This window comes from Megalobrama amblycephala, linkage group LG5, assembly GCF_018812025.1.
Source record: "Megalobrama amblycephala isolate DHTTF-2021 linkage group LG5, ASM1881202v1, whole genome shotgun sequence".
NCBI lineage: Eukaryota > Metazoa > Chordata > Actinopteri > Cypriniformes > Xenocyprididae > Megalobrama > Megalobrama amblycephala.
The window spans coordinates 19,763,441-19,788,010 of NC_063048.1; the positions used below are offsets into that span (position 1 = coordinate 19,763,441).

At 37.9% G+C, this 24,570-nt stretch overlaps 1 protein-coding gene across 4 annotated transcripts in view; it reads right to left on the minus strand.

Annotated features, from left to right (window-relative positions):
• The window catches only part of dlgap2a (discs, large (Drosophila) homolog-associated protein 2a), a 141,225-nt gene that overhangs the window by 8,838 nt on the left and 107,817 nt on the right, over positions 1 to 24,570 (minus strand). For 3 of the 4 annotated variants that reach the window (XM_048191070.1, XM_048191068.1, XM_048191066.1), the window contains 6 exons: positions 23,381 to 23,449; positions 20,722 to 20,881; positions 19,694 to 19,913; positions 11,602 to 11,661; positions 7,711 to 7,863; positions 6,011 to 6,249 (listed from right to left, as the gene is read on the minus strand). In XM_048191070.1, the coding sequence (XP_048047027.1) occupies positions 6,011 to 6,249; positions 7,711 to 7,863; positions 11,602 to 11,661; positions 19,694 to 19,913; positions 20,722 to 20,881; positions 23,381 to 23,449 (901 nt within the window). The remainder of the gene's footprint in view (positions 1 to 6,010; positions 6,250 to 7,710; positions 7,864 to 11,601; positions 11,662 to 19,693; positions 19,914 to 20,721; positions 20,882 to 23,380; positions 23,450 to 24,570) is intronic. The other variant, XM_048191067.1, reaches the window with a different exon arrangement.

Genomic DNA, 24,570 nt, shown 5'->3' on the forward strand with positions numbered 1-24,570 from the left:
CATCATAATGCTGTTATTGTTTATTAACTCCTAAAACAATTTTTTCAAAGTTTACATCAAATTTTCAATTCTGTATTTTCAATTTAGTGTCAGACTTGTGCATCCCATGGAATATGCACATGAATGGGGTAGCCGCTGATTTTAAAATTGTAAGTTCAGTCACAAGTCAGAAACCAGGGCAACGTGCACATTTTGACAAATAACACAAAAACGATTTTAGTTTTATAGGGGGGATAAAGCTCAGTTTGATTTTCCAGGCTGAGAAAATTAGAGATAAAAATGCACACACACAAACATTCACACAGTTTCTAGTCCACAAGCAACTCAATAAATAATACATAATGTGCTATCAAAATATTTCAAAAAGAGTAAGAGGCTCATTTTTAAGTAATTGTATTCATTATGTAATCTGGCATAATAAATAAGGTTTTCAACATTGATTTAGTGAAAAATTCTCTTTCAAGTACAAAAAAATGTGACAAACTGGTGATGGAAACTTGCATTAAACTCTTGAGAAACTTGGAGTGACTACAGTGGCATGCGAAAGTTTGGGAACCCCTTGCAGAATCTTCGAAAATGTGAATAATTTTAACAAAATAAGAGAGATCATACAAAATGCATGTTATTTTTTATTTAGTACTGTCCTGAGTGAGATATTGTACATAAAAGATGTTTACATATAGTCCACAAGACAAAAAAAAAAAGCTGAATTTATTAAAATAACCCCGTTCAAAAGTTTGTGAACCCTTGGTTCTTAAAACTTTGTGGTTACCTGGATGATCTACGACTGTTTTTTTTGTTTTGTGATGGTTGTTCATGAGTCCCTTGTTTGTCATGAGCAGTTAAACTGAGCTCTGTTCTTCAGAAAAATCCTCCAGGTCCTGCAGATTCTTTGATTTTCCAGCATCTTTTGCATATTTGAACCCTTTCCAGCAGTGGCTGTATGATTTTGAGATCCATTTTTTTACATTGAGGTCAACTGAGGGTCTCAAACACAACTATTAAAAAAGTTTCAAACATTTACTGATGCTCCAGAAGGAAACACGATGCATTGAGAGCCAGGGGTGAAAACTTTTGAACAAAAGATGGATCTCAGAATCATACAGCCACTGCTGGAAAGGGTTCAAATATGCAAAAGATGCTTGAAAACCGAAGAATCTGCAGGACCTGGAGGATTTTTCTGAAGAGCAGAGCTCAGTTTAACTGCTCAGGACAAACAAGGGACTCATGAACAACCATCACAAAACAAACAAACAAACAAAAACAGTCATAGATCATCCAGGCAACCACACAGTATTAAGAATCAATGGTTCCCAAACTTTTGAACGGGGTTATTTTAATAAATTCAGCTATTTTTTTTGTCTTGTGGACCATATGTAAACATGTTTAATGTAAAATATCTTCCTCAGGACAGTACTAAATAACAAATAACACACATTTTGTATGATCTCTCTTATTTTGTTAAAATTATTCACATTTTCACAGATTCTGAAAGGAGTTCCAAAACTTTCGCATGCCACTGTATGTCATTTAGTTAAGTGAACCACAGCTCCAAACAACTGTAGCACAGACAACATATTTTAAATAATTTTGGAGCAATTTTTAAATATAATACACAATAAAATAATAAAATAATAAATAAAATATACACACATACACATAAAGATGCATTAAATTGATCAAAAGTGACAGCAAAGATTTTAAATTGATACAAAAAATGACTATTTCAAATAGATTCTGTTCTAATCATAAAAGAATGTGACTATCATGTTTTTCACAAAAATATTAAGCAGTGCAACTGAAGAAATGTTTCTTAAGCAGCAAATCAGTATATTAGAATGATTTCTGAAGGATCATGTGAAACTGAAAACTGGAGTAATGATGCTGAAAATTCAGCTTATTATTTTAAAATTGTAATATTTCACAATATTATATTGCTTTTGGTGAGCATCAAAAAAAACCAAAAAAACTTAAAAATCAACCACAAACATTTGTCTCATAAATTATTAATTTCATTTTAAATAATTAAGCAGTTATTTTTAACAATTATCACTCCACGACTATTGAAGTGATCTGTAGGCAGTCCTGAGATGGCAAATTAGCTAAAAAGAAATCCTGTAATAACTTGAATAACTGAAGGTCAATCTTTCGGGTATATCAAAAAAGATGTCTGTTGCTTAGAAGTGTCTGTCACTATAAGAACATCTGAAGAAAGTGTGACTCACACAAGCACTGGAAAAGGACAGCATGGGAAAGGGTGACCTCAGAATCAGAGAACAAGATGATTCACATCACAGATCAGACAAATCAGCTGTCACTGATCTATCGGTCTGACCGCTGAGAACGTAAAAAAGCAGAAAGGCTGAGCGCAGGAATTCTGTTTGAGTGAGTCAGACGGTCAGGCATGAAGGAACGAGGATTACGGCTAGGTGAGCAGTGCTTCCCTCCACTGTTTGATAATGTGTGAGGGAGTGCACTCTGCGTGCTCAGGGTTCCTTCATAGATACAAAACTGTACCTTGGACTGCAGCACTCTGCGGTAAACGTGGTCACTTCAGTCATTGTGTCACATTTAAACAAATCTCAAAATTGGTGTGGTGAAGGTGCAAAGGGTTGACAGGTACAAGGGGCTTTCAGTGTCATGCTAAAAGAAGGGACAAAAAAGCACCATAAAAGAACTTTATATGACTCATGCACTATATTCCAAGTGTTCTGAAGTCATATGATACATTTGTGTGAGGAAAAAAAACATCAAGAAAGCAATTTTGCGGCTTCAGGTGACTTGGAATCAGTGTTAATTTTGTTGATAAAGTTGCGATGTAACAAAAGTAGCAACAGATCTTTTCATGCATATTGTGATGTACATCTGAGTGAAACAGCTTATTAAAAAAAAGAAAGAAATCCATCAGTTGTTGATGAAGGCAGGTCTGAATGCAAGCTTGTGTAACGGAGGCCAGCTAGTAGTCGCTGTGCGAGAAAACCTCACTCCTTTGATCTCAAGAAATGCTCTAGCAACTTTAGCCTCCTTGTTAGAGCGTCTGACTCCCATGCCAGAGACCCAGGTTTGAGGCCCGTGCAGAGCAGGTTACACTTGCAGTTGATTGTAAGGGAAAGCAGGAAGCATAAAGTGCTCTAAAACTTCCTGGTATACGGCTGCATTGACCTTGGACCTCAGAAAACACAGTGGACCAACACCAGCAGATGACATGGCACCCCAAACCATCACTGACTGTGGAAACTTTACACTGGACCTCAAGCAACGTGGATTGTGTGCCTCTCCTCTCTTCCTTCAGACTCTGCGACCCTGATTTCCAAAGGAAATGCAAAATTTACTTTCATCAGAGAACATAACTTTGGACCACTCAGCAGCAGTCCAGTCCTTTTTGTTTTTAGCCCAGACGAGACGCTTCTGACGCTGTCTGTTGTTCAAGAGTGGCTTGACACAAGGAATGCGACAGCTGAAACCCATGTCTTGCATATGTTTGTGCGTAGTGGTTCTTGAAGCACTGACTCCAGCTGCAGTCCACTCTTTGTGAATCTCCCCCACATTTTTGAATGGGTTTTGTTTCACAATCCTCTCCAGTGTGCGGTTATCCCTATTGCTTGTACACATCTTTTCCTTCCCTCCGCCTCTCTATTAATGTGCTTGGACACAGAGCTCTGTGAACAGCCAGCCTCTTTTGCAATGACCTTTTGTGTCTTGCCCTCCTTGTGCAAGGTGTCAATGGTCATCTTTTGGACAACTTGTGTAGCCTACAGAACTAGACTGAGAGACTATTTAATGGCCTTTGCAGGTGTTTTGAGTTAATTAGCTGATTAGAGTGTGGCACCAGGTGTCTTCAATATTGAACCTTTTCACAATATTCCTATTTTCTGAGATACTAAATTTGGGATTTTCCTTAGTTGTCAGTTATAATCATAAAAATGAAAAGAAATAAACATTTGAAATATATCAGTCTGTGTGTAATGAATGAATATAATATACAAGTTTCACTTTTTAAATAGAATTAGTGAAATAAATCAACTTTTTGATGATATTCTAATTATATGACCAGCACCTGTATATATATGCCTCATCCATTCACTAGTCAACTAAAATTAGATGCCATTTTAGTCAGGAAATAGTGGATTATCATCAGCAGACTGGCCCAGGAAATGAGATTCAGTCAAGCAGGATAAAAAGGAAGATGACAACTGACACAATAAAGAAGATGTCTGCTTGCTTTTCTTTTCCTTTAGATCTGACCACTTTCATGACGCAATCCAACACAGCTCAGAAACTACAATCTCTCTGCATCTACCTGAAAGGATACACCAAGACTTTCCCTTCTACACAATCTGAAAAATATTCACATAATATTGAACTTTAGTGTGGCATTTCAGCATCAGTCTATCATGCGTCGTTCAGCTAAACAAACTCACGCCATTTGTTGATCAAATGTTGCTACGGCAAGTCGAAAGTGCCACAGAGACACGGTGTTTACAGATTAAATGGCTTACTTAGAGTCGTCTCTGTACATTAAGTTGGAATGTCAAATTACACACATCACATTTACATTTTCATGACATGCAGTTTAATAGAGCATGTTCACCAGTGTACTCCCAACATAACCAAGAATCAAGTTTAAAACTTGGCAAGTGTTATGTTTAATTAAAAATGGGTTTTGGTGAGTAAAAATTGGTAGGCTGGTCACTATATTAGGAAATTCAACATAATGCATGATTAAAACCAGACATATTAAATCAACTCAAATCAAAGACATGTATCAATCAGTTACTTTAGTAGAAAATTTATTTAAGTTTTTTTTTTTTTTGGTTAAAAACTGGATAAAAACACTATAAATTTACCTAGTTGTTCTCCAGAACTATGTGGGATATTCTTTAAATTAAGCTGCCAAAAAACAATGTGTTTTTAATCTGTTTTTGTAACAGATTTTGTTTCATTGAACAACAGAAACTGGCTCATCTTGTGCAGTGTGACAGAGAGTGGCAGAGACCTGTGCCGTTTGTCACTAATATGCAAGGAGAACAGCTAAATAATTGCAGTCTTGAGGCAAACATATTTTTTTTAATAAATATAATAATTCAAAATTCTGTTTCATGGCCGGTAATAAATATTTATGGACTCAATTTACCCCCATTGGCAGTTAATTGTGCTACCTTCTCTGCATAACCTCTAGGGGGTAGTGTGGACAATGAATGGAAAACAGATGCACCAAAGGGCTGAGAGAGGCAAACCCATTTAACATTATTAGGACATGATCTCAACACAGATATTCACAAGGCAAAGACAGATAACTGCTGGCAAGAGACAGCAAGAGAGAGAGGGAGGGAGGACGAAAGAGAGAGGGATGGGGAAATAGGGAGATTAAGGGAAGGAGAGAGAGGGAGAGCCCATTCAGTGAAGCCTGAGTTGAATGTTAATTAATGGATTGCGGTATGATGACTCACAGGAAGCTATTTTTAGCATGACAACACAGACTGGAGGTGTATGGGTTTGTATATACTTCTGTGTTTGGACTTCAAAATAACCTATATTGCTTTGGTTAGGTAAGATTCACTTTGCATGAGTGCCTGTGGGTTGGATATATCATTAGTCAGCACTCTGTTCAAGAATATTTTGCTCACAACAGACAGACGGGAGCTCACAACAGCAGGGAGGTGGTAAGAAAAGGCAGCTTTCTATTCAAACCAGTTAAAATTGAAGTCACAGAACAGAACAGCAAAAACAAACCAAAAATACGACTCTTTGCAAACAGGTTTTCGCCATTGATTAACCAAAAGAAGATATTTTGAGGAATTCATTGTTGTTTTGGACTCCACTGACGATCAGTGTCCTGACAAAAAACAGTTGAAACATTCTTTAAAATATCTTATTTTGTGTTCCACAGAAGAAAAACCATCATAGAGGTTTGGAATGACATCAGAGTGAGTAAATGATGACAGAATTTATATTTCTGGATGAACTATTCTTTTAAGTGGTGATGCAGGATTAAACTATTGCACTTCACCTGTATTCCTATTGAAGACCTTGGTGTTTTTAGGTACTCTTCCGCCTTGGACACCAGCACAGCTTTATCACAGGTCATTACTGAGCTGTGGCTGTCTGTGGAGGGGTGTCTCTTTCCTGCCATTGCCATGGCAGCCGCTTCCATGGCAATAGTGACGGCCTTGGCGCTGTCCAGACTGTCAGTAGAGTTATAAAGGGCTCGACCCAAACTCAGACTCAACCCTTCAGAACCCCAAATGCCTGTGGGACAAGAATAAAGAGAAGACTCTGCCATTCTGAGGACAAATAGAGTGAGGTTGTGAATGATGCAATGTCCAGATTTAAAGGAATATTTGTGGGAAAAAAAGATAGAAAACTGCATTTATTGCATATTAACATGATTTTAGTATGAAGGAAATCACTTACTAGCCTTTGCTGTGCAAAGTTACATTCAATTTTACATTCATTACACCAATGCTGTGGATTGAGCTTAACTTGTATTAAACCTGGATGTTCCCTCATTGTTCACATACTGTGGTAAACGCATGTATTGTTTAGTTTATGCAGTGTTGTTAGCAGTGTTGGGGGAAACGCATTACAAGTAACTTATCAGATTACTTTTTCAAGTAACTAGTAAAGTAATGCATTACTTTTTCAATTTACAACAAAACATTAAGTTACTTTTTCGAATAAGTAATTCAAGTTACTTTGTCACATTAATTGACTGATAGCTCTCCTGTCCCCATGTTGAGAGAAATAAAGTGCAGAGGTGTTGTGTGCGCTGTGTGAACATGATGGTTATTGTAGTTCTAGACTAAATGTGAACATGCATTTACTCATCTCACTTGCATGAATACATTCAGTATTCCTCAAAATGAACAAAAACATTGAAATACAATCTCAGAATTTTAGGCAAACCTGTAATAATTAACTATTAAATTACACAAATATACTTTATGTATTTAATCTCACTTTATTAACTACTGTATTTGCTGCTGATCTTCAATGATCTAATTCAACCATACTAATAAGCAAAAATTACTTTAGATTAGCTTTAGAAATAAGAGTGCTGAACTTCATTTTTCTGTATCCTGTTCTTCTTTAATCTAGAATGGAAGCACAGCTGAAAAGTTAGTTTGAGCTGCGCCCTCTACTGTACAGGCGTGAATATGCATTTCCTTCAGGCTTATTCATTTCACTTGTAGTGTGAAAGGGCCTTAACATTTGCCAACAATATAATTTTTGTTGTTGTTGTTGTTATTAAAAAAACAAACAAGCAAGCCCAGCCCAGGTGAGAAAAAAATAATGCAAAAGTAACATAACACATTACTTTTCATAAAAAGTAACTAAGTAACGGAATTAGTTACTTTTTTTTAGGGAGTAACGCAATATTGTAATGCATAACTTTTAGAAGTAACTTTCCCCAACATTGTTTGTTATTGCCAACTAAAACTAAAATTATTAAAAATTGTATTTGGGCAACTGAAATAATGCTAAAAAAAATAAAAGCTGAAAAACTTAAACTTAAAAAACAATAGGAATGCTGCCTTGGCAACAAATTAAAATAAATTTAAGTACTAACATTACTAAAACTGAGAAAAAAATTAAAGCTATGTAAGAAATATTTATAGAAAAATAGAAATGAATAGAAAAAATACTTAACATTAAAATGATGAAAATATAAAATTAAAAAGCCAATAAAAAAGCCAGAAAAACACTGACCACCTCTGGCCAGCTGTCCCTCGTGGTAGGCATCCTGCGTGGACTCTGTGCTGCTCTGCGCTGTGATGGAGATGAGGGGCTTAGAGGTGGAACGAGGGGGCACGGGTGGAGGCGTCCTCTTATAGGTGGGTGTACTGGGTGTGTAGGTGACCGCTGTTAGAGGGAGAGTTTTAAAGTCAAATATCTCCTGTACATCAACACGATGTTACCAAATATTCAAGATCGGAGGGAGACCAAATGTAAAGATTTAAGAAATGGTCAAGACCACCATATTAATCGGCCACTATTCTGAATATTGAACATATTGTGCAAAACACTGATTACTCATTCATTCAAATACATTCAAAACGAAGAAAATGTGTCATAAATGAGCCTCCGGACTTTATTTTAGCAAGTTACATACTGTATACATAATTATAAAACAAACTCTCACTTCATTAATAAGGGAGAAAAACAGTGAGAAATAGCACTCTGATGTTCTTGAAGCCTGCCATGCGTTCTAATGAGCAAAAGGTTATCAACAAATCTTTTTCTGCTCTAATCCACACAGCTGGACCAGACAGATAAATGGATCTTTGATTTAGATTGGTCCCATAATTGAGTGTACGTTTTTAGAGTTTGTAGGAGAGAATGAAATACCATTAAAAAAAAGTTTGGGGTCAGTACTTTTTTCTTTTTTTTTTTTTTTTGGAAAGGAATTAATTAGACATTAATCAAAAGTGACAGAAAAGACATTTAAAATGTATTCATCAAAGAATCCTGAAAAAAAAGTATTAAACCCTGCTAAACCACCTCTCATCACATCAGCCAGCTTTAAAACCTCACAGAAAGGTCATATGAACAACTGACTCAGAAAGACTGATTGAACGAAAGAGAGATAAGGAGAGATTAAAAGAGAAAGATGGATCGTAACAAAGAGATGGGGTGGGGGGGGGGATAGTTTGAAGGGCCGAGAATGAATGAGAAAGGAGGAGAAGGAGCGAGCAGAGTGATTCAGCACTGGTACAAAAATAGATGTTATAGCCAAACAAATAATGCAACAGGGACTCGTAACTCTCTCTGTGCTGCCTGTTTTATCAAATGAGCTAAGAGCGATGACACCGTGCTTTCATCGTTATGAAGAGAAAGGAAGTGAGGAAGGGGGAAATGAGAGCGAACAAGTTTTTGAGAGTGCTTCACACTGACTAAACTAGTGATTACAATACTACAAAAGAACAGTGTTGGTGACACTCATTTTGTTTTAAGTTGACTGCACTCAAGAATCATTAGACGGCTATAAATGGTGAAATATATGCTAGGGATACAAGACCAATCAAAATTCAGTATCTAAATAGATGTAACAAAATTAAATCAATCACAATTCAGTATGCAAATGCCACAGCAACATCACTGTCAGTTAAAATATGAATGCTGAACATTCTTATCAAAACAGGTCAATAGAGTCGGATCCCGGAAGTAAAAATCCCTTTATTTTTTTCGACAGGGGAACTTTAATAGAACTTTAATAAATATATAGTTTAGTCATGAAACTCTTCTGAGCAGCTGATAGGTTCAATTGGTCATCCAATTGTTCCGTTTTGTTCTATCTACAGTACGTAAACTATTTATTCCTGACTTCGAATCGGATCAGTTCATTGCAGCACACCATGGGATTTCACTTGCCCTCCACCTTCCTCAGCACCACCTGCCTAGATCTGCTTGGGGGGTTCTCCCTAAGTTTCCTTGCAGCTGCCTAAATTCACTTCAATGTTTTCATGTGCATTTTAGATGTATTCTCACTCATCCAGCAGCAGCAGTGTAGCAGATCTAGTCCGCCAAGAACAAACCTACAGTGGGTACGGAAAGAATTCAGACCCCCTTACATTTTTTACTCTTTGTTATATTGCAGCCATTTGCTAAAATCATTTAAGTTCATTTTTTTTCCTCATTAATGTACACACAGCACCCATATTGACAGAAAAACACAGAATTGTTGACATTTTTGCAGATTTATTAAAAAAGAAAAACTGAAATATCACATGATCCTAAGTATTCAGACCCTTTGCTGTGACACTCATATATTTAACTCAGGTACTGTTCATTTCTACTGATCATCCTTGAGATGGTTCTACACCTTCATTTGAGTCCAGCTGTGTTTGATTATACTGATTGGACTTGATTAGGAAAGCCACACACCTGTCTATATAAGACCTTACAGCTCACAGTGCATGTCAGAGCAAATGAGAATCATGAGGTCAAAGGAACTGCCTGAAGAGCTCAGAGACACAATAGTGGCAAGGCACAAAAAGGTTACAAAATTTTTTTTGCTGCACTTAAGGTTCCTAAGAGTACAGTGGCCTCCATAATCCTTAAATGGAAGATGTTTGGGATGACCAGAACCCTTCCTAGAGCTGGCCGTACGGTCAAACTGAGCTATCGGGGGAGAAGAGCCTTGGTGAGAGAGGTAAAGAAGAACCCAAAGATCACTGTGGCTGAGCTCCAGAGATGCAGTCGGGAAATGGGAGAAAGTTTTAGAAAGTCAACCATCACTGCAGCCCTCCACCAGTCAGGGCTTTATGGCAGAGTGGCCCGACGGAAGCCTCTCCTCAGTGCAAGACATGAAAGCCCGCATGAAGTTTGCCAAGATGGTGAGATATAAGATTCTCTGGTCTGATGAGACCAAGATAGAACTTTTTGGCCTTAATTCTAAGCGGTATGTGTGGAGAAAACCAGGCACTGCTCATCACCTGTCCAATACAGTCCCAACAGTGAAGCATGGTGGTGGCAGCATCATGCTGTGGGGGTGTTTTTCAGCTGCAGGGACAGGACGACTGGTTGCAATCGAGGGAAAGATGAAAGCGGCCAAGTACAGGGATATCCTGGACAAAAACCTTCTCCAGAGTGCTCAGGACCTCAGACTGGGCTGAAGGTTTACCATCCATCAAGACAATGACCCTTAGCACACAGCTAAAATAATGAAGGAGTGGCTTCACAACAACTCTGTGACTGTTCTTGAATGGCCCAGCCAGAGCCCTGACTTAAACCCAATTGAGCATCTCTGGAGAGACCTAAAAATGGCTGTCCATGTAAATCTGCAAAAATGTCAACAATGATGTGTTTTTCTGTTAATATGGGGTGCTGTGTGTACATTAATGAGGAAAAAAAATGAACTTAAATGATTTTAGCAAATGGCTGCAATATAACAAAGACTGAAAAATTTAAGGGGGTCTGAATACTTTCCGTACCCACTGTATGTACAGTCCATGTATATTAATAAATGCTATTTAAATTCATTCCGAAAGTTGTCATGATTGAATTGTGTTTAGCAGCAGGATTCCTGATGAGGTACTATTTTATGCATGATTCTGCAAGAAAATCCACTAGAAATTTTCCATCAATCAGAAAACTGCGAACTTTCTAGAGGGCATTATAGTGAGAGCACTGTGAATGACATAGAGTCTCTCTACACTAACAAACTACTTAAAAATATATATAATATATATATACTACTTATATATATATATATATATATATATATATATATATATATACTACTTAATATATATATATATATATATATATATATATATATATATATATATATATATATATATATATATACACATATTTTGCAATAAACAATGCATTTATTGTTTCTATATACATAATCAACATCTTTAAAAAAAATTTTGTTGTACTTTTTAAGTTTGTAATGCTGTGATTCACCTCTTAGCTGCTTAGTTTGGCTCATGGCTTATAACTCTTAAACAAAGGCTGTTTTAAAATTCTGAATGGGATAAATAATATACAGTATTTGATTATTCTGATGCAGGTACCTGAACATGAACCCTAGTTGATGGATGTATATACTAATTTAAAGCTATAATAAAAAGATGAGTGGTGTGCCTTTACCTGGTGGCTGTTGTGAAGGACGGTCCACACTGCCTGAAGAAGGGAGATGGAACTGAATTCCTATAAGCAAACATACACAAACTTTTTGAAGCCAGACCACACTCGCACACAGACAGACACAAACATACAAACAAACATACATACATACATACATACATACGTCATTCTGAGCTCAGTACACATACATCAAAACTGAATTTTGCATCATGGGATTTGATTTAAACAGAGGTAGTTTACAGTTAGAAAATTATTAATAAAACAACTGATGAAAAGTGATCATCCATTTATATATATATAAAAATCTTCCACTGTGTATTTAAGAAACCAGATACATCAGAAAAGAAAAATCCAAAACAAAAAAAGAGTCACTTCAACCTAAACTAAATATCTGTTTTAGTCAGAAAGCTAACAATTTCAGAAATGAAATCATAACGCCAAAACCGCATGCTGCAATCTCTTGAAAACTGCACATGAATTCTGCTTCACAGAACCTTCTGATCACTTGTGCTTTTGTGTAATGTCACACTGAATTATTTGCGATGACATCTAAAGTGTTACTGCTTGTGGTAATTTGCTCAGCTATAAACTTGTCTACCTGTAGGGCCTTCACTGGGAAATTAATATTATTATTACAGCAGATCAGGCAGGATAATAAGGCTTACCAGTACAGAGAATCAAAAGGATGCGTACATGTGTGTGTAAAGAGAACTGAGCAGAGAGCTTACAACTGTATAGCTTACAACAAAGTTTTTAAAAGAACTCCCAGTTCAGAGACCATCGGTCTAAAACAGTTGAAGTTCTGATGTAAAAGTTCTTGTTTTATTATTTAATGAAATTAATAACATTCACTTAGTTACAGATCATCATGATTGCAGACATTTAAGATGATCTCAGAAAAACCAACAATCAGCTGACAGAAGTGAAGAAACACAGAGATAAAGAGGCTCATTTTCACATGGTTTTTCAGGCTTCAGATCTCTGTGGTAAATATTCGAAAACTTTACAGTCAAAATGGTTTCATTCTGAAGTTTTTAAGCCATTAAGAAAAAGAAAAAAAAAAAATCACAGTGGCACAACAATATTGAGGCTGGGTGGTTAAACGCCCACATTCATGAGCCAGACAAGGCACACAATGCACAAGCAGCCAATGAAATGTGCAGTACCAAGAAAAACCCCACCCCTCCCAAAGAAACACTGCTTTTACTACACTTAAATGACCCATAAGGCTATGTTAGGTATTTCCTGCCCACTGAAAAGACTTGCAATGACTTAATATAGTGGGAATGGGACCAATGAGCATCTTAATGTGTTTATTTGTTTTGCTACAGTCAGTTTTGTCCTGCACTTTAAGCACCTGTGGGTCTGTTCTAGATATGTACGTAAAACCCACTTTTATTACTCAAGAAATAGCTCTCCAGCACAGCAGAGGGCAATGTGTGGACAATGTTTTAAAATAAGGCCTGAGAGCTCTGTTGTGAATAAAGGAAGACCTGTTAGCGATGGCTAAATCCCAGTGCGCATGCTAGTTGTACTACACAGTATATGAGATAAGAATTAGTGTCCTCCGAATCACAAAATTGCATACTATTTCTAGTGAATGTTCAAAATATGCATCTGTCTGTGCTTTATAGGTTAATATTTCCCACAAACTCCTGCGCTACACAAGGAAATCGTGGTCGCCGCTTGTAATGACTCTTTGATGCTGTATTAAGACCATTTTATGACCATACTGTACATAGTTGTAGTATGCAAACTGGGAATTAGCCAAGATTTCCATTCTAACATTGAATATTTACAGATTAAAGATATGTTGCCATGGTTTAATTTGTAGGGAAACACATTTAAAGTCTTTATAAGCTTTAAAAACCATCCAATATTTGCATTGTTCTCAAGGCTCACTGTAAATGTCTGTCAGTTGGCTGGCTGACTAACAAAAAAGCAGAGAGCCCTGAAAGTCCAGGATTTAAGTAAATAAATAAATAAAACAAGCAAATAAATCTAAACATGATTAGATGCATTAGCTACAACCACTTGATTAAAAATACATCACTACTACTAATAACGTAAAACTGCAATCTCCACTACATTAACTACTTCAGTTTTAGTACGACTTTGTCATACTAATCAGTTGTAAACTGCTGCTAATAATTAGAATGCTAATAATTCATTACTGTATCTGGTTTCAAAATTTCCTCTGATTGTCAGATACAAGGTCATTGCATTGCATTTGTCCATAACAAACCAAATCTTAACTTAAGAGATAGCCAGAGTGTTTTCTTTAGTACCCTGATATTCCCTCTCATACATGTACATAATATAATAATACATACAGACTGCTGATTTGACATCAATAGCTTCAGTCATCATATTGGCACAAATACACTGGCATATCATTTTAAAGATGGGGAGCTCTCATAGCGGTTAATGAGAGCTGCGTGTATAATGTTATTAATATTTGCAGGAACGATCAGTGGATACAATAGGCTGTACATTTAAAATAATATAGGGAATCATTGGGGAATATATTATATGTGGAAATTAAGGATGCACAGTATTTTGTATCTAATTTATAATAATAGGTGTGGATTTACAAGATTAGTATCGATTTATAAGAACTGTGCATGATTAATTTTGTTTAAAAGGTTACAGCTAACTGTACAAGTAGTGGTCAATCACCTCAAAGTGCATGTTTATACCACAGTTCTTCATTCCTAACCCATATGCAGTTTTGTGGTCTGTAGATCTATATCCCATATTTAAATAAACTTTAAATAAACTACCCACATGCTCAGTGTTTGTTCGTGAAACCCCAGCAGATTAACAGAGCTTCAAACCTCAATAACCAAATTCCTTAAATGTAAGTCACCTTAAGAAATATCCATTTAATATTAATATCTGATATATTTCCACATATGAATATCCCCAGAAAGAGAATCCAAAAATATCACATTCAACCTGTCCTATTTCCCACCAGATCTGTATAAGATTTGAGCAAAAAAAAAAAAAAAAAAAAAAAAAAAAAAAAGGGGAAAAAAAATAATTTCACAGTACTAATCTGTCCTCCACTTTTACAGTGAGACTTTGGCTCTGAAGACATTGAGTAAAATGGAATAAATAATTCCATCATTCATACCAGAGAAACAACCATTACAATACATTCAGAGAAAAAAAAGATTATCAAAATCCATAAAATGTATCCAAGCAATATGCAGTTGTTTCAGGTAGTCTTTGGCCGACATCCATTTCATACTTTGTCTTGTTCCATCTGAAAAAGGACTCTCCCTATCCTCCACCCTATCAGAGCATGACCAAGGAACAAATTTCTGGTTTATCCGGGACCAGTTCGTACAGAGATTTATTTTACAGTTTACTCTGTAGTTTCTAAAGTTCATTGGAGAGAGTGTCTTGACTGGAAGTCTTCATTCTCTGCCAAAAAACAATCACAGTATTTACTAAAATACATTTCAGTCGATGTAAAGCCAGAGAGTGTCCCTGGAGAGGAGTGAAGTTCAAGGTGACTCACCAGTTTTGCAGTGTAAATAGGTGCTAAATGTCTGAAGTACATTAATGCAGTGCCATTGCTGTCACCAGACTGCTTTTAGCTACAACCTCTGTCATAACCTCATCCATGCCTCAATTGTAACAATGTCTTATCCCTTCTATTTTTTACCCACTCTCTACTTCTCATTCTCTCTTATATAATCACACACACACATTGGAGAGACACAAACCTGTAAACATCTTGCTACATAACCTAACAGTCTTACATTCTGTCTGTAAATATTATATATGATTATCTATTGCACACCCCGTGTTGCTTCATGCACTTTTCGAAGAGCTCAGAGTGACAGTGACATATAAGACATCTCTGAATTGTTTGAGTATTTCTTGTGGTAAATTTCCATACTGGCACTCCGTGACATTGGCTGCCGTCCACGTGCTTTCCTCTGCCATCGAATCCACAGGAAATTCCTACTGGACGGTGAATGAGAAGGGCTGCTTATGGCTGCTGTTCCCTTTGGTGACCCATTATCACTTGTTTCGCTCTTAGATACATCTAAAGCTGACTGGAGCTCCAACAGGGATAAATTGAACGGGTGCACAGTCGCTGGGTCTATGGTAGCAAGTCCAGGTGGATTCAGCTCCTGTGACGTCGGTTCATCCATGCAAGTGACTTCAGGATCAAAGGTATCTGACTCAACTGAGCAGAGAACGGCAGAGTAGAGAGTCTCAGACTCCAGGGGAGCTGAGTCCACAGTGTCTGGCTGGATTGGGAAATTTATCATCGGGTCAGGAGAATCTACATTCTGGTCATCTTCCTCTTCAGAGTAGGACTCCGGGACGCTCACGGCACCACCTTCTTCAGCAAAAACCATGAATGTTTCCTTTTTGGACCACAAAACAAGAGTCTGAGTGTCTAGTTCATGTGCAGCTGGCTTTTGAAAAGTAGGAAAATGAGGTTCAGGACTTGCTGGGTTTGATATGTCAGACTCTGTTCGGGATTCAGGCTCTGGAGTGGCAGGTTGGAGATAAATGGTGTCCAGTAGTTCTGGAAGGGGTGGCTCTTGTTCTGTAGACTCACGGGAATATTCATAGACAGTTTCTGGGGTTGGAGGGTTTGGCAGGGCTAGATCTACAGGACCTGGGCTTTGAGAGCCAGAAACATTGAGCTCAAGAGATTCTAAACTGGGCCATTTTAAGTCATGAAGATTCATAGAATCCGGGGTCATTGGACTCAGGACAACAGAGTCCAGTTCTAGGGATGTGAAGTCCATAGGTTCTTCGTCTGTATGACTCAACAATGGTTGCACTGATTCTAGAACTGACTGTTCCTGTGCAGACGTGCTACCAAGGTCCAGTGTATATGGACCAGGTTGTTCCGGAGTTTCTTGAGAGGGCCGATCAAGAGATTCTTCGGGTGGAGTGCCAGTATCGTCCGGATCCAGTTTAGGCCACTGCAAACTGGCCAGGTTCACTAGTTCTACATTTGTGAAGTCTAAAACAACAGATTCCACATGCTCAGGAGTTGATGACTTCGTAAAGCAATACGATTCTACCTCTGGCACTGGTTCTGGGGGATCTGGAGGAGTCATGGAGTCCGAATCTAGATCAGGCCAACAAAGTGATGCCACATCAATAGGATCTGGAGGGGTAAGATTAGCAAAAGTAGGATCATCAATGTCTTCTAATTCAGAGTTGGGGTCAGTTTGAAAAAATGGCGAAGAGGCCGAGACCTGCAGGACATTTTTAACTGCAGGTTCTGAGGGAGACATGGATAAAACATTGGGATCAACTGGTGAGGGGCAGTTAACCGCTGCGTCTGCCGTGTTCTGCCGCACCAGTGTCTTGCTTCCTGCCTGGGTGCTGACAGACACTTGAGGAGCAGCTGTCTGGGTTTCCCTTACCCAGCTCGGTGACCAGGTGCTGTAATGTTGCGTGAAGGTGGAAAAGTTCCTGTTAAAGGCTCTGAGCTCTGTGCACAGATCCTTTCTGAGCTCGGCTAACTCCTTACGCATGGCTGACACATCCTCCCTCCACTGCTGGCTGATGGCCAGGGCCAGATCTGCCGTCTCCTGGACACTTGACTGAACAGGGCGCGGCCTGATGGGTGCGCTCGTTTTCAGCGGGGGTAACGAGGGACTCGTGGTGGGTGAGCTATTACCATAAAGGGTGCTGGATTCATCTCTTCTCCCGCGGAGGCCCGTATCCCCACAGGCCATGGAGGTTATGTCTGGCCCCTCGCTGAGTAAATTGTCCTCATTAAGCAAACCAGTGCCCTCCAGCACATCATTTCCCTCTGGAAGAAAAATATAAAAATGCCAGTGTATGTAATGTGCCCAGTGGTGAGGCCAGCTGGGGATTTGTGCTGTTTGCAGGCTCCATTTAGAGTTCAACCAAATATGTGTGAGCCAAAATAAGTTTCAGGCCAGATCAGGGTTAAATCTTTTTTGTGTGAATGATGTTATCACACAGGTCAGATAAAAATCTTACCAGTGCGATGCAGGGATATGGGAATTAATTATTTATAAGAGAAAGATTCAGAGAAGTATGAACACAATTTAAATGGAAGGGCTTTGTAAAATTGTACAATTTGAGTTTTGCTCAGTATGCAACAAACACAATCTCAACTCCCTGTACTTTAGGTGACGGGAGCTAGTTATTGTTTTGAGTTATTGTGATCACGCTAGCAAACAGATCCCATTTTGACTCACAGCTTTTTTTCTCTGTTATTACTCTGCCTTCTCACTCCATCCTTTATTTGCATATTCATCTCTCAAAGCACAAAACAGAGAACTGAAGCCTGAGGACACCTGCAGGGGATAATAACAACGGCATCTCATAGAGCATTATCAGGTCCCTCTGACAGAGCAGGTCTGTGCTTTGTGCCTTGAAAGGAGGCAATTGCGAGCAAAAGCTTTCAGTCTCTTTTTTTTTGTGTGTGTGTGTGTCTCAGCAAAGCAGGTATGAACCCTATTGAACATGAGAGGTCCACTTTGACCCATCACTGACCAGGTCTTTACTGGGGGAATCATTGTCTTCAACCGGTACCTCGACACACAAACAGCCAAATTCAAACAAAAAAAATTAGCTCATTGCTTTGGCAATGGTTTAACACATGCAATTTTTGGGATCAGTGATTATATTCTTTGAAATATTCCTTGCCCAGTCACTGTTGCAAAACATATATGAGACTTACTATAATGGATTTAGTCAAAATAAGCTCAAAATCAAGTGTTTTTAAAGAGACTCCCTTTGTTAGAAAGCCAATATTGCTCGTTATACTGCAAGCGTATTTCAGTGAGAAGGCAGTGCAAAAAAAACGCCAGAGCATATTTACTCTATATTCTCTGTCTAAATTGTCCAGGTATTGGACTTTGATGCTCTTAATTATATTTATTTAGACGGCTTGTTTCACCTCTGACCCTTAAACCATCTGAAAACTCAAACGCTCAAGCACGGCTTCAGTTGCGGACCCTGTGGGAGAGAGAACTCAAAACTGATGCGTTTAAAACCAGCTTCCACAGCCGGAAGAGACAGTGAGAGAGAGGAAGAGAGAGAGAGGTAGAGAATAGGAGATGTGCGAGAGTGAGAAACAGAATGCCCACAGAGTGACAATCATCCGACTGAGAAACATTTTGGGATCGCAATACACACCACCTCGTGTCTCCATCAATGCTTTTCACCCCCTCCCTGTCTGTTAGCCAAGAGTCAACTGAGGCAGAAAATAGGACAAGGTAGAGATCCAAATTGAAAATCTTGAGAGACAAAACACACAGTGGAAGAATAAAAAAGGTCATCTTAATTTGGACACAATATTACAAAAAAGAAAAAAGAAAAAAAAGAAGAAAAAATTGGATGTTTCACTTTTCACCATTTTATTTTTTGCCACAATATTTGGGGATTGAATTCAATAGGGTTCATATTCTTATGCTCTGAGGCACACCAGCACTTACCTCTGGGTTATGAAGCCATACACAAAACAATCACTCCGCTGTAAGCAGTTCACATGCATGCATGCCATGCTACGTGTAATATGATGCATTCAATCAGACATAATCATTTAGATAAACAGCTTTTCCACTGATCTGAATCTAACTGAGAAACGCTATACTCTTCAATTCTTTCACAGGGTCCAGCATTTATGCTCTTAATAATTAAGTCATGCACATTTTAAATTCATGAAATTCATAAAATTATGTAATCACTGAGCTAAGCGCTCTTGTTTTTAAACTGACATTTTCTTAATTAAAATGCTCATTCATCGTTTTGAAGGTTACAATTGTATTACCAGAAACCGTATTTATTAAAACTAACTCAGGTATGCCTTGAAGCTTTTAAGATCAGAATCAGACTATGTAAAATGTAGTTACTGTAGGTCAATGTAGTTAAAATGTAGGTCAAATTGTAAATAGCCAAAAAAAAAAAAAAAAATGTCCATTGTAATATAGAATATGTAGAGCTTTTGAACTATTTTTGGCTTGGTAAAGGCAAACCTAAGTCACTGAATACAGTAAGTAAGTTGTCTGGAATACTGCCACTGCCACAACTCCTGCTTTGACACAAACACAAGCCACAGACACAGTCCACTTACCTGTGGTGGACCTGATGGTGGAGGTGACAGTTGATGATGTCATGGAGGGGACGCAGTCGTCGTCCTGTGAGAATCCAGCCTGGATGGCTCGCAGGTAACTGTGGCTGCGTGTCCTGAAGCAGCCCGGCAAGTCCAAAGCATCCATGGCCTGAGACTCCACCTCGCTGAACACAGATTCACACACCGACTCAAACTGCCCATTAACCTCGGTCTCGCTCACCTGCAGAAACAGAAAATCCAAGACAATATATCTCAGCATGTTTCTTCTAAGTAACCATCTTCCCTTATTTTTTTCATCTGGCTGCTTTCTTCCATTTCATGGCTTTATTTGCTGTTAGGCCTATATCTCTCCCTCACTCCCTGTGTTCAGTCTAATCTTATCTACACAGGACTGTACAGTACGTGAGATAAAAACTGCGATATTGCCACGGCTTGAATCTCTGCAGATCAAACATTAAGACTTCCTGCAGAAGTCGGAGGAAATGAAATGCTTTCTGTAAATCCTTCCCGTTCCCGAGCAATACCTGCTTAGATTGACTTGAAAAATCTGAGATGAGCATCTTTACGATAAAGTGATATGTCTAGTCAAGCTGAACTTGTCTGATAGGATTCTTACTACCTATCAGATTCCCATTTAGCAATTTCTAAAATCTGAGATTGCCATCGAGTTCCATTGAAAGGGAATTATCCTCTAATGACCACAGCAAGCCACTGATGACGCCTAGAAAGCCAGAGTGAGTGTGTGTGCAAAATGGGGGTCTGGAGAAATAAAAACCATGTTGCAAGACCTCAAGAGAAATCAATACAACCCCCATTACTTCACTTTAAGAGAGAGATTTAGATGTTAGAGGCTGATAAATCTGGCTATTTTGAAACAGACAAACACGATAACACTATATTGTATATAAATGGCAAAATGGGGCCTAAATCCTCTGTAAGTGTTGTGTTATTCTGCACTGATGACGTGTGTGTAAAACCCAAGATTACCTTGCTTGAGCTTTGTGAAAACGAGCAGATGTGACCCTCACCTGGCTGACTTGGCTGACGCAGCTGGCCTGGCTCAGGGTGCTGACCGCTCTCATGTAGCTCTGGTTCCTGGAGCGGAACTTCGGCGAGTTGTAGTTGGGAGACGGTTCCAGTGTGATGCTGGGATGGATTTCCCTAGAGGTCTGAAGATGGTAGCTTTGACTATATGCAGTGAGACATGCAGTGAAGATGACAATGAAAGGAAGAGAAGGTAATAAAAAAGAAAGTGAATTATATACAGTATCTATCTATCTATCTATCTATCTATCTATCTATCTATCCATCTATCTATCTATCTATCTATCTATCTATCTATCTATCTATCTATCTAATAACAACTAAGGATTACTACATAAAGGATCATGTAACATCTTTTACATTATTTATGTTTCCTTTACAGCCATCCTCTCTTTCTGATTCATCAATGCAACCTAAAATGGAATTTCGATTGGCTGTGCTGAAGCATTCAATCAATGCTGGAAAATTAAACACAATGCAAATTAGAAGCTACTTACAGTTTTTCCCAGTCGCTTTGGCACATTTCTCAGATCAGAACTGAAATTTTCAAAACTACTTGTTCAACCTCCATCTAGTCACTAGTACACATCATTAAAGCAGTTTCTCATTCTGTTGAACTAATTGCAAATGCTTTGGTACATTCATGCTACTGATTATGTACTATTGTCTGCCAATTCCTGCATTATTAATTGCTAATGTCATGTTGCTCAAAATGTATTATTTGGTTCTTTGTTGAATAGAACAAAGTCATTAAATGCAAAATGGTTGACCTAGTTATCATAATGTGTCAAGTATATTATCTATACATTTCTATTAGACTTTTGTAGACTTTTGTAAATGTGTCCTGAATTGATGAATTTTGCAGATGAATCCTGAATTTCACTAATGTATTCAGGGGAATGTAAAGCATTAGATCAACCAATGACACAACCAATTCTCTAAAGCAGCTAAAAGATGCATGTCATCAATCTTCAACTGGAAAACATATATAAACAGAGCACAACACAAGAGTTACAATTTCTAATAATGGAAGAACAACATGGAAACAAACAGGGTCAACAGCTGGGAAGAAGAAGAGAAGAATGTGTGGTAGAAGGGTATAGGGAGGCAAAACAGAGGAAGAGGCAAAGGACTTGCACGTTTCTGATGAAATAAGGGCCATGATTGTGAACTCAGTTATGACATTAACATTGGGTTATGTGGGTCTAAAGGTGCAGCCAAACGTTGGGAGAACAACCTTTTTCTCAATCATTCAAGCATTTCGTAGACATAACAGGTATGTATGTCAGCAATGTGCACTGTACTTTAACACTCTGTACACTGTACTCTAATGAGAGAGAGTAAAATTGAGTTGTGTAAATATATATATATATATATATATATATATATAATTCATTCTGCTGTATATATAATACATAATGCACAAATCTGTATGTCTTCCGTTCCAGATGTATACCACATTATTATTATTATTTATTTTAATTTACTTATTTATTATGTTCTTAGTTTTACTTATTTAAATGTTCTTTCTGTTCTCATGTCATATGTATGTGTATACTGTATGTATGTACCAAGAGCTCCTAAAGAGAACTACAACAAATTCCTTGTGTGTTTGTGCACACCTGGTGAATAAAGCTCATTTTGATTCTGATACTTCATATTACAGTTGCATTTTTACACTTACAGTAGAATATTATACTTGCTTTACACATGCAGTATGTAGTAGGCTAAATTAACTTTATACAGATACATACTATATCACACACATACACATGAATGAATAAATAAATACAGTGTATGTATATAGTCTTTTCTTTTTCATTTATCACTAGGACATTTACAGTAATTTGTTGACAGACCAACAGTAAAAGTAACTGTGAATCCTGTCTTTTGCGATCAATATCCCATATACAGTAATGTGTTCATTTGTACTGTTAAAGTTGATATTTGCCATACAGAAAAAGTGCAGTCTTGTGCAGTTTCAATCACTGCCATCAAAACCGTAGCCATAGTTTACATTTGAAAATGCTGACAGTGTACACTGTTATACTGACAACACGGCTAAGCATTTTGACTATCTTGTTCGAAAACAATGACACAAGGACTTGTCATTCTGATGACACTGATATGTTCATTGACATAAATACTTGCTTTTGAGAGACTGAGGATTTTGAGTAAGTTACAGGCTTTTGCAGGTAATCCAATTTGTTGTGCTGTTTGTACAAATTGTTTCGAGAAATTAACATACTGTTTTGCAAATTGTAAGGATGATTCGAGAAATGTGCCAAAGCAACTGAGAAAAACTGTAACAAGCCACTGTACCTGTGCATTCAATACTACCAAGAAAAAGAAAAAAAACACCACATGACTCCACAAAATATAAAGACGGAGGAAAGGGAAAAAAAGAGTAATTCTATTTTACAAAAGTTAATCATTCAAAATAATGCTAAGAGTTGTATTTTCTGAATAGACACTCTATAGAACTCTATAGAAACTCTATAAAACCTAATAAATGTGACATGGGGAGTGACTTGAAGTTAATGATAAGATCAGAAGACTTTTATTTTCTAAGCATGCCTCAAAGTCTACACTACCTTTCGTAGTTTTGAGCAGCTAAAAGTGTGTGTGTCTATTCATATTCACCTTAAATCTGCGGTGATATTGGTGAGGTATTTGACCATGTCTCGGCTTGACTTGTCCAGACGGTACGAGCTGTGAACAGAGGTGAGACACTTTTTAGGGCTGAAAGAAAGATTGAATCAACCAACAAGTTGAGTTTTGGAGAAAATCAAAATGGTGAAAATAAAAGTTAATAAAAGAGTTTCAAACTCTGGTCATGTCTGTCGAAGTTTGGAATTAGGTGAATAATCTTTCCCGCACAATTCACACTGCAGCTATTCCCCTCTAGGAATATAATCACACTTTCTCCCACTCTCTCTCAACTCCAATCTCCTGAGATCTGCAGAAATGTGCACACAAACACATTCCTGAACGCTCAGTGTAGATCGTGGTGACATTTCTGCTGTGAGATTCTGCTGGGCAAGTAAGAAACAGACCACACAATCACAGCTCAAATGATTACCATTCAGCTATTGTTTAGTTGCTGGAGAGCCAACAGATAAAACCAAGGCTCATTGTAATCTGAGATCTAAGGAAGAAAACATGATTGTAGTGTTTGCCGATGAAGTTACAGAGCGAGAAGAGACTCTTCATGAAGCAGGGACAGATTTGATGCTGCTTTTGGTGATTCTTGAGCTCTGAGCTCTAAAAATCAATACAATCAATGTGTCTCCCTCGGTTTGCACGGTGTGCATGCCTCTCTGCTGCTGCGAGGATGATTTCTAAGGCTCTGCCTCATGCTGTAACTACAACACATTCTAAACCTCCACAGCTAAACTGCAAAGGGCAGATGTTCAGCATGTGTAAGCTCAACACTGCAGGGAGCTTCATTAGAGCTGTATCATGTATTAAGTTATTCTGAATCTTTTTAAAATAGTGAAGGAAAATGTGGGACTTTACGATGCATTAATTTGCCAACACAAAGAACACAAAGGGGGTCATTAAATGAACTTTTCGTAATGTTCCCAGCAGGTTGTTAAAAATCTAAGCATATTACAAATATACTGAGAGATTGCAAAGGACTCTAAAGCAGTTGTGAGTGGGCTGTACTCATGTCCTGGTGCCATTCAAATGTGTGGTTGGTCGACAACACTGCACTGTACAGTTTTGTATTGAACTGATGATCTTAAATAACACTGATAAGTGATGAGCCCCTCAGAAGGTCAGTGTATGTCATCATTTTCTTGACCTGCTGTTGGCTGTGTGTCGTCAGC